The following is an 18308-nucleotide window of genomic DNA, read 5'->3' as shown; positions in this document are numbered from 1 at the left end:
TTTTCATAATCTGCACACTGTGGGCAGAGCGACACGCAGGAGGTCAGTCAGTTAAGGGAATTTGGGATACAAGAACAATTTTTAATCTTAACAATACCATAACATTTTTGGCTCCAGGCCCATCATTAAGTTTCTGTTTTGGTCCTCTAAGGGAAAAAGTTTGGGCTCTGTAGACTCTCAATCATGTTTAAAGCTTAACTAGTTTGAATTCCCAGCTCTCAGTACATCACAGTCCTACTTTTAATTAGTTTGTTATGATTCTTATTTATTTTCTGCATTTCTTTAAGTCAGCCTAATTATTATTACTTGTTGTGAATTGAAACTAATTAAAAGTGCAAAGCACATCTACTCTGTTATATTTAGTGTTGCGGTTCATTTTATTATGAAAGTGTGGAAGGATGCTACCTTCAAGGCTACCTCATAGATCATTTCTCTTTGGTGCCAAATAATTCCTAAATAAGATATACTGTTGCTCTTTTAAGCCAGCTATTTGTTATAACATTTTGACACTTAATGAATATAAAGTGTTGCTCAACTAGGTTGCAAATCTGTGTGTGTCTGTGTGTGTGCAGGGCGGGGCGGAGGTTGCTGTAAGACAGTGGTTGATAAATCGTTGTTATCTGACTTGCTGCGGGGGGAAAAACAGCCGTAACATATGGATGGAGGATTGGATAAATCTGATGAAATTGATTCAAGGCTTTTTAGTGACCATGTGTTTTAACGTCTGGTGTCCTGAGAGTTTTTTTGGCTGAGAGAATTGGCATGGACAGCAGCCGTAAAACCACAATAAGTCCTCATTCGTACATCTGATGTGCTTTGACGCTCACACACACCCGTCCTATCAGGTTGCATCTCGATAGGCATTTACAGTATTTAATCTGAATTGCATGCTGCCGAGCGTATGACTGTACATGAGCAATACACCTTAAAATGCAGCACAAGAATAGGCACAGAGAAATGGTGTTTTGAAAAGCCTCGGCTTACTGTATCTCCCACACATTTCTTCCCCGCAAGTGTCCTCATTCAGCAGATTTGGCAATATTTTCGGCAACCTTCAAATGTAGTAATTTCTCTGAGCTCTCCTTTATGTGTGTGTTCTTGCAATTCTCTCCAAAGCAGCCTCTGGAGAGACAGCTGAGGAGGAATGTATGAGTTGGATGCCTCCTTGACAACACCTTGGAGGTAAAAATCAATGTCTGCCAAACAAAGTGAAATGTTAGGCTGTAGCCGATACATGACAGATGAGGCTTAAGGTGGTATTTTCTAAGGTGAATGAAGACCGGAACGCAGACAGCCTTGTCTGCTGTTGTCAAGCAAAGCGGCATTAGAGTGATGCTGAAGGACAGTACATCTGACTCGGCTACATGCGGTAGACATGTGTGAAAGCCACTCTGAAATGAAAGGCGGATGTGGGCAAAAATTTTAAGATGACTGCACGGCAGATTAAACTTTAAAGGCCAGTTTCACTAATTAATTGCTACGTCGGTCCACTTAAGAGACCTCGCCTCCAGCCGGGGTTGAACAAAAGTAACATCATCTTGATTAGACTCGATTGGTCCTCGGATCAGCGCGGTGTCTGGATCTCATAGTGTGGCCGGAAATTCTCGGATAAGTGACAATACATGACAGCTGAACTGCGTTATAATTTCGGCAGCCATGCCTGAAATCTTTTACACTTTCCATTCCAATGCACAGAACCCAGAGTTTGAGGTAGAGCCCAGTTTCCTCAGGGTGGAGCTCGGTCTATGCAGACGAAAAGTAGTTGTAGAAGCAGCATGGCTAGCTTGGCACATTAGTGGGGAAACACTGCGTTGCTACCTCATGCATGATCAGTCTCCAAGACTCCAGCAGTGACCTCAGCACAGAGCCGTGGGCCATATCATGTTGCTGATTGAGCATGCACCAAGCCTCAGAGGGTACGCAGGTTGCATCTTCGTTCTTCTTCATGCGGAGGGAAGCAGAGGGTGTTCTGACGGGAAATTCACAAACATCAGTGATGCTGGAAGGCTTTTCTCAGCAGGCTTTAAAGTGTCTGTGTGTGTGTGTGTGTGTGTGTGTGTGTGTGTGTGCGTGTGTGTGGGAAGGTGAGTGCACGGACTGTATATCCAAACATGTGTTTGTTTTTTATTCTTCCACATGAAGAGAATCGTTTGTGTCCATTGAGAATATTGACATCTCCAGCGTGACCCTGCGCGCCACTATAATGCACTGCTCGGTGAGCAGTATGAGAAACACCAATAATTCGTCCTATTATTATTCTCGTCCTGTGCTCTGCTCTGTGGCCAAGAGTAATGCAACAGTGGGGTATCAATTCATAGCCTTGGCCTCAGGAAAAAGTCTGTGTAAAGCAGAGGGATTTTCAGCCTGCGCGCTGTAGCTTCAGCTCTCGAGCCAGACAGTGCAAGAAATGTTTTGGCTCGGAGAACTATGTGTGGGAATGTTAGGAGGAGACAGGATGAGGTATGAAGGCACCACAATGCCCCGTTGTTCATTGCAGTTCATCAGATAAAAGTGACTTGTATGACAATACATTAATAAATGATGAGTGTGGATTATACTGCTTGCTGTATATGGTTGCAGGATGTAGAGCATTTATCAGCTGCATCTTTTGCAATACAAGATGTTAAAACATTGTCGTGCCAATATTCCGGTCTGTGATGTGTTCAGGAGCCAGTTGATCTGTGTATCTTATTGTGTTTGCAGATTCAACCTGCATCGAAATCTGCAAACAAGGTTTAATTCAGACATGTAAGCATAAGTTAATCGATCGCTTGGTCAGTCGACAGAAAATTAATCTGCAACTATTTTCACAATCCATTGATCCTTTGAGTCCTTTTCACTGGTTCCGTTTGTTTCCATGTGATGATCTGCAGCTTCCCTTTGTCTTGTTAAGGTGATATTATGGACTGCTGGTCCGATGTTAACCCCTGATTTAGATGTTGTCTTCATTTATATTTGAGTGCCACTGCAATACATGCTTTTCTTGTTACTCTTTCATTGTGTAAAGGGCCTAAATTGCAGAAAGTGCAGTTTCCCTGTCTTATTAGATTATAAAACAAGTTTAGGTCCTTTATAATTGCTGTGAAGGTATCGAAATGCTTGACCCACAGAGAAATGCACACAGTCCCTGTTCAGAAATTGTGGGTTTAAATGATCCATCAGGATTTATGTGAGGTTGTTGTATGTGAGGTTTTTCTAGTAGACACCCAAAATAAACTTATAAACCTGAAATTGAGCATAATTTGGGTCCTTTAATAGATCAATGGACAGAATAATCAGCAGGGTGACTGATGATCTAAATATTAATTACTTCTGGCAGTAAACTGTTGTTTTGTGATCAACTTGTTGAATTTATATCAATCAGTGAAGCTGTCAGTCAGTTTTCTTTATTCCGACTCACACAGTTTGTGATAGCAGTCAGAGTTTAATGAGGACGATGCCTGTAATGGTTAAATAACAGTAAACTCAGATGAAACTTTCTTTCCTCGTGGAGAAGTAATGTATTGAAACATCTTCCTCTATCGAACATGATGTCAGCGTTATAGTGCAGTGTGTTTATTCAGTGTGCTGTGAAAGATACACACCGTATGAATCTCCGTCTCCTCAAGTTTTCTCACAATGGAGGTGAAAATTAGTCATCTGTGCGAGTGGAGTGCATCCAGTTGAGAACAATATGCCAACAATTAATCAGGAAAAGATGGGCTTTCCCATTTTTAGATGGATGCTGCTTCCTTTGTCTGGTTTCTCAACAAAATGAGCGATTTGCACAGGAAATGCAATTACAGCAGCGGTTGCAAAAGACTGAAGCACTACAACCATGAGTGGTTTGTTTTTTTCCTGCAACCATTTTCTCAAGTGATTGGGGAAGCGGGCTGTAAATGAATGGGGAAGCATATGAATAGTTCTCCCGAGTACACATGTCACTTTTCTATGACCCCCAAGATGATGTAGGCGACGTTTTTGTGCAATTACTCATTGAAATCTATATTGCTTTAGTCAGAGATGTGACTCACTGTTCAGCAGAACCAGATAACAGTGTTTTGTTGTTGATCTCCACACTGCACTTGGAATTAAATCTGTGAAAATCCTTCAGCAAGCTTCTGAATATTCACAAGCTTCCTTGAAGTAGCCAGAAAGACCCTAACCAAGGCTTCATGTTGTCTCCATCAGCCAATCACGACTACTAGCTGTTACTCAATGCACACGCCATTCAAGCGACCGTAGCAATTTAGATGGAGTGAATGACGACTACCCAAGGCCGGTCCGGCTCAAACAGGCGCAGGAGAACCATTGAAGTTGGCAGCTTCTTTTCACAGGAATGCCAGAATAACCTTTTCAAAACACATTCTCAACAAAGTGCCAAGCCGAGACACATTTGGATGAGCGTGTCTCTCCTGCGTCTCCATTTCCACACTTCCTCGTTGGTGATTTGTTTATGTTGTACCATTTTAGACATCGTCGCCGTCTGCGTTTTCTCCAGGATCAAAGAGGATGCTGCGGTGACGAGAAGTGGCAGGTTGCTGCTGTTATTGCGATTGTAACAGCACATCAAAGGTGCAACACACTGGCAGGCCAAGAATGTGAAGCCAACACGAGTGTTGAGGGACTGCAGATGTATTCCACAGACTCACATGGAGGCTTGTGATGCTGCGTGTCTGTCGGATGTGTAAAGAGACGGTGTTTGTGAGTAACTAGGTACGTGATTACAACATGATTGTAATTGTAATCATTCAGGTTATTTAGAAACAGCATGTAATCAGTTACTAATCAATATGTTGCTTTTTCTGTTGCCCTGGGTCGTTTTGCTGTGCAGGAATCCTTCTGTCGGCACGTTTCCAGGCGACGGGTCGGCTGAAGCTTGAGACCTTAAAGCTTTAGTGGCCAATTAAAAAAAAAAGAAAAATAGTTAGAGAAATGATCAGAAAGTAATTGTCACCAGTCCACGTCACTAAATGTCTTATAATGTGCGTTAAGCACATCATAATTATAGTTACAAGCACCCGTGAATTTTCATACTCCTCTGTAACAATGATCATTACTCAGCATGATGTCGACGTCTGGAGTGGCTTAAGAATGCACCTTTTAAAAAATACTCACATACTCAGAATGCTTTATAACAGTAATCATAAGACATCATGAAGCATTTTATACTTTAGACTTAAAAGGTCAAGTTCGATAAGTGTCCAGTGGATGTTTTAAGTAGAGTCATTAAACCCATTAGTTAGAGGCAGATTGAATACATTACAGCTGATTCTACGTCACTCTCAGCGGTCATTGTTAGATTGAGACGAAGCGGTAACACAAAATGCTAGAAAATGTATTTATTTTTTATCAAGTTCAAACATAAAATGAATTGATGAATCTGATTTTACGGTTGATTACACTGGAGATTACAATACATTATTGATCCTGGTATAATAATTTGGTTATTGATATAAAGTATTATGAATGAATGCTCACAGTGTGTTATAATGTATTGTAGACATGGTCTTCATAGAAAGTCATAAAAGATAATTTGTATAGTTACATTACTTATTACATCTTCGGCTGGGTAATTAGTAATCTGTAACCAATTACATTTCACAAGTCACAATCTCAGCGATGTAAGAAGGCAAATGTTCCCTCACACGTTGACTTCATGAGGTCATGATGTCGCTGTTGTGTTAACGCTTTAAGTTCTGCCCCGAAATCACAACGAATCCATGTTTTAAACATTCATCTCCAAATTCAACTGTTCAATCTGGAAATGTTCTTCTGCAGCGTTCTAAAATAATTAGTGTCGTTATTTATCTGCAACTGTCGTTTACAAGACTTCACTAATGGTTAATGACTCCCTGATTATATTGAGTGGTGCTTGATGTTCTGTGTGTCTTTCAAGATGTGATGTGGCAACAAAGATTTGCATCAACTGGAAACATTGTTAGTCACAGCTAAGAAACATCACGTCGTCGACAACGTTATCAGTTTGCAGGCTGTGACACCTTTTTAAATATACTGTAAGGCAAAAAATAAATAAGAAGAATACTTGACAATGAAATCAATATACTAACTGCATGTTTAAAATCAATGCTTGTTGAGCGCTATAGAAACTGAACACATGGTGACTGGTTGTTGAAGTTAATGGATGTGTGAACACAAATTAAGTCTAAATGTGTGGAAGAGAAAGTGAGGACTGGCTCGTGTCCCTGTGGACTCTGCCAGCTTTTATCTCTGCCGCTTTAAGAAAGTACAGTGATGCATATATTGTCAGTGCTCTGCTGTCGAAGCGGCGCTGCCTGCGCCAACGCTAGAAACTCTAGCGTTTTACCTAGGTGTGAATACAAACTCTCTGGACAAACAGGAGAGCCAAAGCTGTCCACACATGAATAAATACAACTAAGTGTTTTGTCAGCAGGCTAATTGTCAAAGCAGCTTTTGAGAAGGAGTGTAATTGCTATGTAATCGGAGAGCTGTCAGAAAGAACTGCTAAGCAGTCATCATCTGTATGATGATCTGCCATCTGTAGCAATGTCTGGGGGAGAGAGACGGAGAGAGAGACAGATACAGAGGGAGAGAGATGCACAAACAACGATGTGAGGCTGCTTATATTCGCACTGCATCTTCACTGGGTTTGACTTTGTAAGTGTATTTACAAATCATACATTTTAGATGAATGGCTGTCTAGGATTTGCATCAAATGTGAGTTTTTGTGAATGCCTGCTATATGACTGAGTAGGAGTGCATTATGTATGGATAAATGGATTGATGTCTTCTTCTATAATGCAATGATTATGTAACACTTGAAATATTGGTTACATCCTGGTTTCCCTGCAGAGGAAAAAGCTTAAAAGAAATTTCAGTCTTTGATCAGATAGAAAGTCGGGAGAAGAGTGGGCAAGGCTGTGAGAGCAGTGATGGTGCACTGGCAGGAAATATGATGGAAATCACACAGCTCCTTCTTCTTCTTCTTCTTTTTCTTCTTCTTCCTTTTTTTCTCAAAACTCCAAGCCCCTGAAAATTGCTAACTCTCTTTGCAGAGTAAATCCCCAAAACTCACCTAGGGCAAGGTTGTTCAAATGGTCCCAAATTCCACTGGGTACAGCCAACCCTGCACGGCCCCCCTTGAACACACCCCCCACCCCCCACAGGCAGGGCTTCACAGTCGAGCTGTCGTCTCTCTTTCTACTAAAGTATACTGCAACTGCCTTCAACCAGGCGCCAGAGGTGTGCTGAGGTGAATAGAAAACCAAGCGTTGATGAGAATGAATTTATTGATTTGACATATATAAACATCCTTCCTGCTCTAAATGGCATTTTTTATCATGGAAGTCATTCATTATTCATTTCATATAAAAATCAAGGCAGGATTTAGTCAGAGGTCTCTTTTTGTTTTGTGTTTCTATTAATGTGAAATTTTGCAGAGCAAAGGTGCAACTTTTCTTTCATAAAATTAGGAATATTTTTTGGTGAAAACAAATAACTGCTGCCAAAAAAAAAAGAAAAAGAAATAAGCTGTGATCTATTTTGACGGGATTCTTATGATGCACACATACTGCAATTTTCCTATTGGTGAAGGGCAAGCCAGTCAAAGCAAATGCCCTTTCAATTCCATTAGCAGTTGAATCAGTCTCTTAATGGAGAGTAAAATGGCACAAGACCTTTTGCAGTACTTACACAATGAATATGAAAAGGCTTTCACCAGGCTTGCCAAGCTTAGTGAGTGCAAAACGGCTTTTAATTGTGTCCCAACTCAGTGTTGGAACATTATGCGCAGTACTCAAGGCTTGTCAATGCTTTCATCAAAAAAAGATATTTTCAAAGGAGCGAACATCATAGAATCCTAATAGGCCTAAACATCCGAGAGTGCCATCGAGAAGTTCAAGAAAATTGTGGTGAAATTTGAACACAGCTTGCAGACAGTGATAGCCTCTGACAGTGTTATTTAAAAATGGACTAAACTCTATGAATGGAAAGCCCAAAACACTTTGAGCATCAGTTACTGTATCAGAAACTGTTTTCCAAAGGAACTACTTAGTGTGGGGTTCCTGCTGATGGTCGACCCGATGCACCCGAAGACTTTATGTCGTTAGAGGTCTGAACATTGGCTCATTACACAGTTTATTAAACACACGGTGTGTAATCTCTGCCTCGAGGTGGTCGCTCAATGTAAACAATGAAAACAAAAGATGCTGCTTGATGATATCCTGAAGTAGTGTGGGATCATGGGAGTTGTTGTCTTCAGATGGAAATCTATCTGACGTGGCAGAAATGCTCACGGATACGGTTGTGATTAAATTCACGGTACGTTGAGTCATGTCACGGAGTTGCTTCCTCGCCGTCTGATGTATCATCTGACTTTGTCCCGGAAGTGAAAGTGACGGAGGCAGAGCAAAGTTACTCCCAAGTAAATGATGGTTTTGAGCGTAGTTGGAAACATTTAGTGTTGTGTCGGCACACAACTCTACAAGTGTTTGATGTGAAAATGTTACACGATGTATCTTTAAGAGCAACTAAACAAAGATCTACTGCAGGAAGTGTGTCTGTAGCTGTACCAAGGCTTCATAAAGCATCATCTGATAGATATTGCAAGCATCATTAAGAAGCGAATGAGTCTGTCTTTTCAGCGCTGGCATGCAGTATTAATCACAAAGGTCTTTTAAAGCTTGTTTCTGATGGAGATGATGACAAGCTGACGTTGAGGAATTATGCAAAGGAGGCATCCTTCTTGATCTGATTTCAAAGCAAAGCCCCATAAACCACACAGCTGTTTCATCTGCCTTCCCAGTCACTGAGCCTGCACTTTAAAGGCCAGCTTAATTCCCTGTGTGTCTTGATGGAAGACAATGCCAAGCTTTCTTAAAGGCTCATTGTTTTGTGTGCTTTCTCTTTTTTCAAACACCACATCCAGCATATGCCTGGCCGTGGGTAATCTAATTCAAAGTGCGCCGGTTGCCAAAACTCCATATTTTAGCGTGGTGTGCCCCAGTGGTTTACTAACTCCTGCCAGTGAAGTACACAGAGAATGCACACTGAAGCACAGCACTGCCAGAGGATCACACCGAGGTTATCACTTATAGGTTTTCATCAGAGAGACTCTGCCCCGACTGTAATTCTTTTTCCCAGAAATTGGATTCAAACCCACACCTCCAAAATAAACTGCTCAGACATCCAGACACCCGCTGTGGCAGTGAAAGTGAGTACACACGAAAACACATGGCAATTAAAATGATAATTCTAACATTAAAATTCCGACATGTGAAGTCAACACTTAATTTCTTACATCTCTTATGAAAAAATAAAAATAGCCATTGCACCATTTGATCTTGACCTCACAAAGATTAAGGGGATGAGAACCCCTTAATCTTTATCACCCTTTAACTTGGAGAAACGTTTGCATAATTAATCACTCAGAATCCACATGGAGGAAAGTTTCAGATCTAAATCGTTAAACGAGAATAACTCTGTGAGTTACAGTAATATTTCAAAGGTGTAAGAGGCCGCTGTGGTATGTGCTCATATACTGTAGCTAGAAAATGGAAGTATATTGGATGAAGTCGAAGGTGGGAGAAGGGACAAGACGTTTTAGATTAGTTCTCACAGCTGTTGCTTGTTGCTCAGGTTTGATCCAAGGAATTGATTTCGAAAGATATTTTCATTGCACTTCTATAAGAGTGAAACAAACAATTATTGATTTTAGTCATTTGAAAGTATTAAAACAGAAGTTCTCTGAAGCCAGCACATCAATGGGTTGTATCATAGCAACCTTGCTGCTGCATTGTTAGGTTTCTATAAGGACAAAGATGAAAACATCTCCATGGATTTCTTCTTTTCACTTTCTTCAACTGTACATTCTCTGTTTTCTTCTCAGACTTGTATTGGAGTGGTGGAATCTATTGTTTCGTGTCTTTTTCTTCACTCAAAGAAAAACTGATTGGCTGTCTCTGGCAGATATATAACGCTGCGTTTCAAGTAGGAGACCTTATTTATCCCCAGAAGCTTTGAGTGCTTTTTGCAAAGTATGCATACAGGAGGTTTAATTCAGTGCACGGGGTTTTATGTTTCCCCATAGTTCATTGTGGGATTAGGCAGTCAGATTTGCTGCATGTCAAATCCCAAGCCTTTGAAGGTTTTTTGGGATTTTGTTTTGAGAACGTCACGCTCAACTTGTGCTTTCACCTAAAACACAGTTCATTTCATGTCACGGCCCAGACGTGCCTCTCAACACGTTGATTCCTCAGAAAATTGATTCAAGATTGACCATAAAGTGGAGAGTGTTTGGACCCGTCTCTTTGACTTGCTGTGCCGGCACTATTCCCATCAACCGTAATGCACCTGCACAACATATATTTTTATGAGGTTTTTCCAAGTTACAGTTACAGTTTGCTGTGTTTTCAAACTCTCGGCGTGAGCAGAACAGCAACAGAACAGCCTGCCAGCTAAACAAGGGCAATCAAGATGTTGACTTGCGCTGTGTGCCAATAGATCAATACGTAGACACGAAGATAAATGGACTCCGATTTGTGCAATATCTGTCATGTATATTTATTTGTAATGCGTAATGGGAGGGCGGATTGTTTACGAGGATTCACTCTGGCATATGTGGGCGTGCTAATAAGATGATGTTTGTACTGGAGAACAAATGCAGCAGTTTTTATGTACTTTACAGAAGAGGCTGCTTGTTGTGTCTTTAAGCGGATTCTGTGGTTATTCACAGTGAAATCTCATTTCGTTTGATGACTTCGAGTAAAAAGGCATTAAGCTTGTTTTTTTTTTTTAAACATTTTTTAACAAGTGACAAAAAACATTTACATCTAAAAATAATCCTCTCTAGTCATCAACATTCCACTTTCCGCGTGTGTTATATCATTTTCTGTTTTTCAAAACCCATCTGCCTGTCCTCCCTGCGTCACTTCCCTTTAGCCCCTCATTGACATTGTACTGATGCACTAGTGTGTGCTGATTATATGAAAAATGCTTCTGCCGGAGAGTGAAGTGGAGCTGGTGCTGGCTGCGGGCTCATACAGTGGAATGAGGCCCAGAGGTGAAGTAAAACCATCCAGTGTTGGTAGATAATCCACATTTCTATTAGCCTACTTAGCACTTTTCTAAAAGGGCTCACAGTCTAACCCAGGAGATGAGTGGGATGTCTTGTATTCATCACCACAAAGTCATGGCCGCCTTATTTTTCTTGGTGCAACTTGATCACAGGTAGTTTGTGTGTTAGGATTCAGAAATGACTTTGAACAAGGTGGCGGGGGGTGATGAGGGGATCCCATTTGATTGGGTTTGATCAAACTCTAATCGGGCACTAATTAATTTTAGATTGGCCCTCTGCACCAGCGCTGTGAGCTCGTGTCACTCCTGATTCTGCTCCACACCATTCATCTATCAACGTCAGCCGCTCGCTCTGTCTGTCTGTGTACAGATGTTCTAATAATGTTTTCTGTCATAAAAGCAATAATTCCATGCAAGTAATCAGACACCCCTGATAAACTTTACCACAGCTGCCCCGTCCCTTCAATTAACTACCGCAGAAGAGTTTTATTCCTGGTAATTATTCCTCCTACAATATTCCTTACAGTATATATTCCTCCTTTGAATACGAGTAAAATAATCTTCCAGTTGCCTGCATGTGCACTAGCCTGAAGGTTTTTACCTCAAAGCAGTGAAAATGATTTCCTCGCTCTGAATGGCAGACATGTTTCTTCTTAGCGCCGTGGAACCAAATGTCAGAAGAAATGGTTAATTTGCCTGCATTGAACACCTCATTTTGTGCATAGAGGGGTGCAGTTAAAAGCAGGAGCACATAGACAAGGACAAAAAATACATGGTCATTAAAAGCTTCTCTCAAAACAATGACTAGTGTCCTTTCAGTGAAGTTGTTCTGTCTAGCCAGCAGCGCTGAGCAGATTCTGAACTGACTTCACAAGGTTTTCAAGCACGGCTGAGGGAGCAAAGGTTAAAATCATGCACCAGAACCGACCTCCAGCCTTCATGTGCTCTGAATTTAACTCCTTTAGGCTTTATAAAAATTCATGCTGTCAATGCAAAAACAACAGCCTCTAAAAGACGCAGCTCCCCCAGCTCGCTCCAATGTTCTCCAGGCCTCTGTAAGGCAAGAAAGACGATACCCATTTGGGGCTCATTGGAGCAAATCAGAATTGTCAGCACTGTGGGTTTTTACCTTTTTAAACAGGGAAGATGGATAGATAATCACCACATGCCATTCTGGGGGCCAATTACACAGCTTTGTGTGAAATTGGAAAACCTGTTCTCTCAGAGCTCTAATGGATGTTCTGGTCATTAGTTATTTGAGAGTCTTCTCTGGCTGTAATCAAACGTGAAACATTGCGTTAAGCGCCCATAAAAGAACAGCTGCCTCTCTAAGTGACCTTCTGTTTAAGAGAACCCAACTGTCAGCCGGGTGGCGTTTTGCGACAATTATTATGTGTGTCGCTATAAAAGCAGCTCTTATTTTGCTTCTTTTGTGCAGTGGTTGCATCTCATGTTAATGTCTTGCTCTTGGTTGTATTTGGTTTTCTGCGTCTGTTAGCCGGGCGTGTGCCATCATATCTTACAAGGCAGATGCAGTCTCCTGTCCATCTGCTGTCTCTTAGCAAACCGGTCTCTTGGCTCTTAATTTTAGAAAAAAATATAATAATAATACTAAAGTGTTTGAGTTTGCAATTAAGAATTAATAAACCTGCTTTTCTCCAGGTGACCATCTCTCAAGTCAGCCAGGCCCACCGCCGCTCCCACCAGCCCCGCCCCCGCACAAGCAGCATCCGTCCATCACGTCCCTGAGCCGCAGCTCACTGGCCAATCAGAGGAGCCCTAGCCCGCCGCCCACAGCCGGCCTGGCGGCCGACTTGCAGAGTACGGCGGAATGCGTCCAGCTGCAGGACAGCTGGGTCCTGGGCAGCAATGTGGCCCTGGAGAGCAGGTGAGTGACCCACAGTGACCTACACCAGAGCTGGCACGTTTAGACCCAGGTGTTATTATAAAACCATTTCCACTGACTCAGAAAACAAAATGATGTGAGACGAATGAGCAGAGGCCAAGCTGCCGGTGGAAATTTCTGTATAATCACTATAATAATTTATTCTGTTGCAGCATGATGTCGCAAAGTTTGAAGTCCAACTCTATATCTGAATTTTATACATCTTACCTTTGAAGGAAAATGTTAATTTCAGGTTTGTTATTTTATTTTGGGTTGCTATTGGAATAGGCTACATACTGCAATGCTGAGAAGATGCACCAGTTTTCTCATACTGTCCGGTGCTGCAGCGCTGTATTCCCCCTCTGTGTGAGACGCTCAGATTTATCTCCTGTCTCTTTAAGGCCCTGCTTCCAAAACGCCAAGTCGGCTCTGATTGTCATATTTTTAGCTTGTTAGCTCCACTTCTGCGTCGATGTATGCATTAATTATTCAGTTGTGATGACAACTTGATGACACAGTGTGACGTCATGAAGTCACAGGAGCAGTGTTTTCTGGAGCTCCTGTTGGTGCAGATTTTGTAAAACATTAAACGAATGGAGAAAAAAACAAAAAAGGCGTAATATTTGTCCTTTAAGAAAATCAAGCAGAGTATCTCTGAGACATCAGAAATCATCCTATATTCATAAAACCGGCTGCCAGGGTTAAGAGTGACTCACTCAATCGTGACTGAACCTACAGTGTGTTTTTCATTGACAAACATGAATTACCAGCGATATATTAACGCTTGTGCTCTCGAGGCTCCACCACACCTTTACCATTTGTACGACTGGCAGAGGGTTTGGGAGAGCACACAGCCTGTGTGTCACCCGTCTAGGCAGGATGAAGTTCAGTATGAGGTGCCGTGAACCTCAGCACATAATAAACTCCTGCGGTGACATTTCTTGCTGTCTGCTGTAAAGGAGTGCTGGGAACTGGTTGTCTCCTCCTCAAAACAACTGGCAATAACCCGGCTGGGTGATTTTTATTTTTTAAAGAGACCACAACTCATCAGGATGTATGTGAATGCCACACGTTATGTGTGGCGCAATGTGTTTCCTGCAGAGTTTGATAAATACGGTCATTGTTTCTTCTCTGTTGAGAATAACGTCATCGAGTTTTTCACTCACAAATAAGAGCTGCTTACTGAATTAGATAGACCTGCACTCAGAAGGACAGCGTATGATTAGAGTGAGATATGCGAGTATCAGAAAGCTTGCCAGTTCAAATCAGAGAGGCTATAACTTCAGAAGGAACTTGGTAAGCGGATTGTGTGTTATATCAAAATTTGCTGTGCAAGATACTACTTTGTCACAAGAGCCTCTGCCAAGTTTACCTCCTGAACCATCAGTTATATCTCTCTTAATCAGTGAGCTCAAAATATCCTGGCTAATGAAGTGTGGTACATTGCGCCCTGACTCAGAAATGGCCTCCAGTAGATGATTGCATTCTAGCCTGATATTTCCCTGGCACAGCGTACCCTTTCTGAGGCTTGGATGAATGTAAACTTTGAATTTTGTCTGTGGCAGCGTGAAGTAACAACCTCTTATGATCTGACTGAATCAATCGGGATACGTGGTGACAGTTTCACTTTCTGGGGGAAGATGCAGTGATTGAATACTAACCGCGCAATGACCTTGAGCTGTCGTCGCCGTATCGACAAAACAATATGTGCACACCTATCATCAGACGAGGCATAAATCACTATCACCACTGTGGACTCTAAATCAAGTGCTTGTCAGTGGGTGGAAACAGAGGGCTGCTGCGAACCAGTGGGGCCAAAAGGGAAGACCCGGTTCGCCACATAATTGCAGATGTCAAGAAAACCACCAGGTTGGGAAATGTAAACAGAAGCTCCAGAGAGCATTTATTAGGCTGCCTTCAGGGGGTTTTGCAGGCCAGCTAAGTCCTGGCACAGCACATGCAGGATGGACTGTGGGTGCCTCCAGATGCAGCAGGATGGGAATTTATTCTGAATCCTCAACACTGACATGTTTTTTTTTTTCCTTTGTGCTCTCCTGTGCAGATGGTGAATTATTCCCCACAAGGCGGTTGATTAAAAAAGTATCAAATCTAGATCACAATGTTATGATCTTGCTTAATATACTTCGTGTGACATGACCTCCTCCAAGACTAAAGCACTGATTTGACAGCATTAGCTACTTTTACAGCAATTAGCGGTAATGAATTATGTGTGTGTAACCTCCCATAAAAGTGTTGGTCTTCAAAGCCACGAGTGTGCTAATTTGACTCAGTACCAACTAGCTTTCACTGTGAACAGCTTTCAGTGTTCTTTTAAATGTGTGAAGTGTCGCACTCACTAACTAGTACTGCTCATTATTATATGGTGAGTGAATTAAAGTCACCGATCTCACTGTGATCACTGCGACAAAGCTGTGTTAAGACACTATGTTGGGTTTTGGCTCATTTACTCAGGATCAAACATCAGACAAATGAATGCTTCATTTACAGCTCAGAAGGAATTAAAAACAACAATCACTTGGTATTAACCTATTATATATATACAGCATCAAAAAGAATCTATATATTGTTATGAAAACTGAATTAAAGTTCAGGATATTTATAAATTATCACTAATGACAAATATGAGCATCGCGATGAGAAGTCATGAGAAGAAAAAAAGTGAAGTTTTTTTTCCTGCTGGTTTCACACATCAGATAAACCTTCGATATTATAGTGCTTCAGCTTTTGTTCTGCTACGTGATAACAAAGAAACTACTCCATTTAAGGGGCTCAATTAGCCGGCAACGCAGCAGTGATCATGTGCGCCGCCATTCTCAAGTGCTGAGGAGACATTCAGATCTTTAAAGTGTGCGGAATGCTTTTGATAAATCCCTCAGGTTTCCCTTACTAACCACTTGGCTTCACTGAAATAGTGATATTTTCAATTAGAAGTATTCCATTGAATTTCATTATAGAATGAATTGCTACGTCCCCTAAGAGACCGATGCACATTTCTGTAATTATTCCCGAGCAGTACTTAAGCCTTTGTTTAAATTAGACTGAATCGGGATGTGTGACATTTAGATTCGTGACGTGTTTTTCGTCGCGAGCAGCGGCGCTCTGTAAGTGCTCTGCTGGATAAGAATACAGATAGGTGCCTGCTTCTACATATGTATGCCCTTTGGAGCCCACTTCAGCATTTTTTTCACTTAGATTCAATGAGATTCAGCTAGAATAGTCGTTATGACACTTCAGAATGAGTCTTTTGAAGGCCTGCCCAGCCACACGTTTCAGTTATAAATGTACTGTCAATCCTCATTGGATTCATGTGTCAGGGGAGTCCTCTGGTGAAATGAAATTATGTCCCGGCTCCAAAACCATCATGTGGTACGGTGTCCCACAGACAGTACATTTTCCTGATGGAAAATGTGTTAGAATTGTTCTCGGGGGTGAAAAAGAATAGCAGAGGTAATTCAAGTAGGATTTGGTTTTTTTTGTTTTGTTTTTTTTGTGCGTGTGTCTGTGTGCAGCTGTTTGTGTGGGACGCACATGTAAATCATGAGTCAGACAGTCATGCTTCACATCAGAGGAAGAAAATTGAACTTTTTTTTTGTCCACCAGCTTCGGTGTCAGGATCGCACCAGGACTGATTAGTCATGTGCAAGACACCAGCCAACTAGCCTTTCGGAATAGAAAGGAGCCTGCAGTGCTGGTTGGTTACCTGCCAAAGTGGTTGGTAGTGTAGACAAAGTGATAATCCTCAAGACGTATCTCTCTTTTTTTTTCTTTTTCTTGTGTGTTTTCCTTTTTGTTTATTTTGCCAACATCTTTGGTGCCAAGCACACATTTCAGTGGTGATTCCAGAGTTCCTACAATATTTCCCTCTTATTTTAGGTTACAGTACAGTAACTGCTGCTGCTGCTGCTGCTGGCAACATAGTGCATCTGTTCCAGATGATTTTTGCCAGCAAATGAAAAAGCTTTCATGAACAGAGGATGGCTAGTGAAGAGTATGACATAGTTATTCAATAATAGAAGCCATAACACTTTAAAAATGTAGCCTACAGTAGCTAAAATAAACCAGTATTTGGTTTGACGTGTCCCCACCAAGAATCGTCTTTCAAAATGAAGCTACAGAGGAAGTTACTGATGGTAATGTATGTACGTAAGAGCTGAGCTGAGCACCAAACCTAATCAAACCCATTAAATATGGTAAATTCCATGTGCAAACAGTCTGAGCACTCCGAGGGAGCGATCAAGGCGGCACCACGCTGATCTCTGTGGGCAGGACGGCACAAAAAAGCTCGCCTGAAATACCATCACACGGATGCAGAGCTAGCTGTACCAGAATAGCACCTGCTAGCAGGCCCCCCGATGGGAGGGCAGGTGGAGATCCGGGGGAGAGCGAAGGCGACGACAGCGAGTGTGAAAACGAGGCACTGCGACACCCGCCACATCTGTAGTCATTTTTGGGGCATTGGATTAAAGCGGCCTGATTATTCCAGCCCTCACCTTGAAATGCTAATGCTAACGCAGAACAGCGGCTAATAGACAGATTACATATTCTGAGGGCTTCGATTTGCATTGTTTCTCCCTCACCCCTCCAGCTGGAGCTTAGCCGGAGACAAATCCACCCACTCACTGTTTAGTCTTTTGTCCTCTGTGAGGATGTTTTCAAATGTCATCCTGATGACAAGCAATGTTGTGAGAGTGGAGAAGACCAGGGTGGCTGCTGCTTTTGTGTTAGAGGCTTCTCAATGGGACAGACAGGCGTGCACAGAAACACAGTGCGATCACACTAACACGCAGCCATTCATTTGCTCTCTTTCTCTCTCCTTCTCACACTTTCTTGATTGTCTCTTTTCCCCCTCTCCCTCTCCTCCCTCACTCACTCACTCACAGCAGACCACATTGCTATCACCAGGGCCGGATGGATTAGCATAGTAATGTGCCTTGTTGCATCACACTGGCTGTAATCAATTACAGCCGGTCATCCAGTGTGTATAGCTGCAGACATTTACACTGGTCCGCTGTTTGTTAATCATGTCCAACAGCATTTCATCTTCAGACCCCTTCAGTCGGCTCTTTAGGGGGAAAAAAAGTGGCCGACATGAAAAACATCAGCACCAGAACTACTCTAAGCGCTGAGTGCAAATAAATGTCCAGAGAGGGAATTTGTCGCGCTGATGCTGGTACACAGATTCTGACAAGTTTCAGGTTCACTTTACACTCAGGAACAAAGCGACAGGGATATAAATGTCTGAAATATAGCTGACTTTCTCATTTCAAACCACCCACTGAGTGCCATATGTTTCTGGTAATTACATGTGCATCGGATTGTTCAATAAAGAAAGTCCTGCAAATAAAGTCTTAATTTGTTAACACATGTA

General features: G+C 41.9%; 1 protein-coding gene across 5 annotated transcripts in view; it reads left to right on the top strand.

Moving 5' to 3' along the window:
• si:dkey-237h12.3 (teneurin-3) overlaps positions 1-18308 on the top strand; it is a 209101-nt gene that overhangs the window by 108824 nt on the left and 81969 nt on the right. For all 5 annotated transcript variants that reach the window (XM_037076954.1, XM_037076956.1, XM_037076955.1 and 2 more), the window contains one exon: positions 12697-12922. In XM_037076954.1, coding sequence (XP_036932849.1) covers positions 12697-12922 — 226 coding nt within the window. The remainder of the gene's footprint in view (positions 1-12696; positions 12923-18308) is intronic.

The sequence above is a fragment of the Acanthopagrus latus genome, chromosome 18 (genome assembly GCF_904848185.1).
Source record: "Acanthopagrus latus isolate v.2019 chromosome 18, fAcaLat1.1, whole genome shotgun sequence".
Lineage (NCBI taxonomy): Eukaryota > Metazoa > Chordata > Actinopteri > Spariformes > Sparidae > Acanthopagrus > Acanthopagrus latus.
This window is presented reverse-complemented; position numbering and strand designations above follow the sequence as displayed.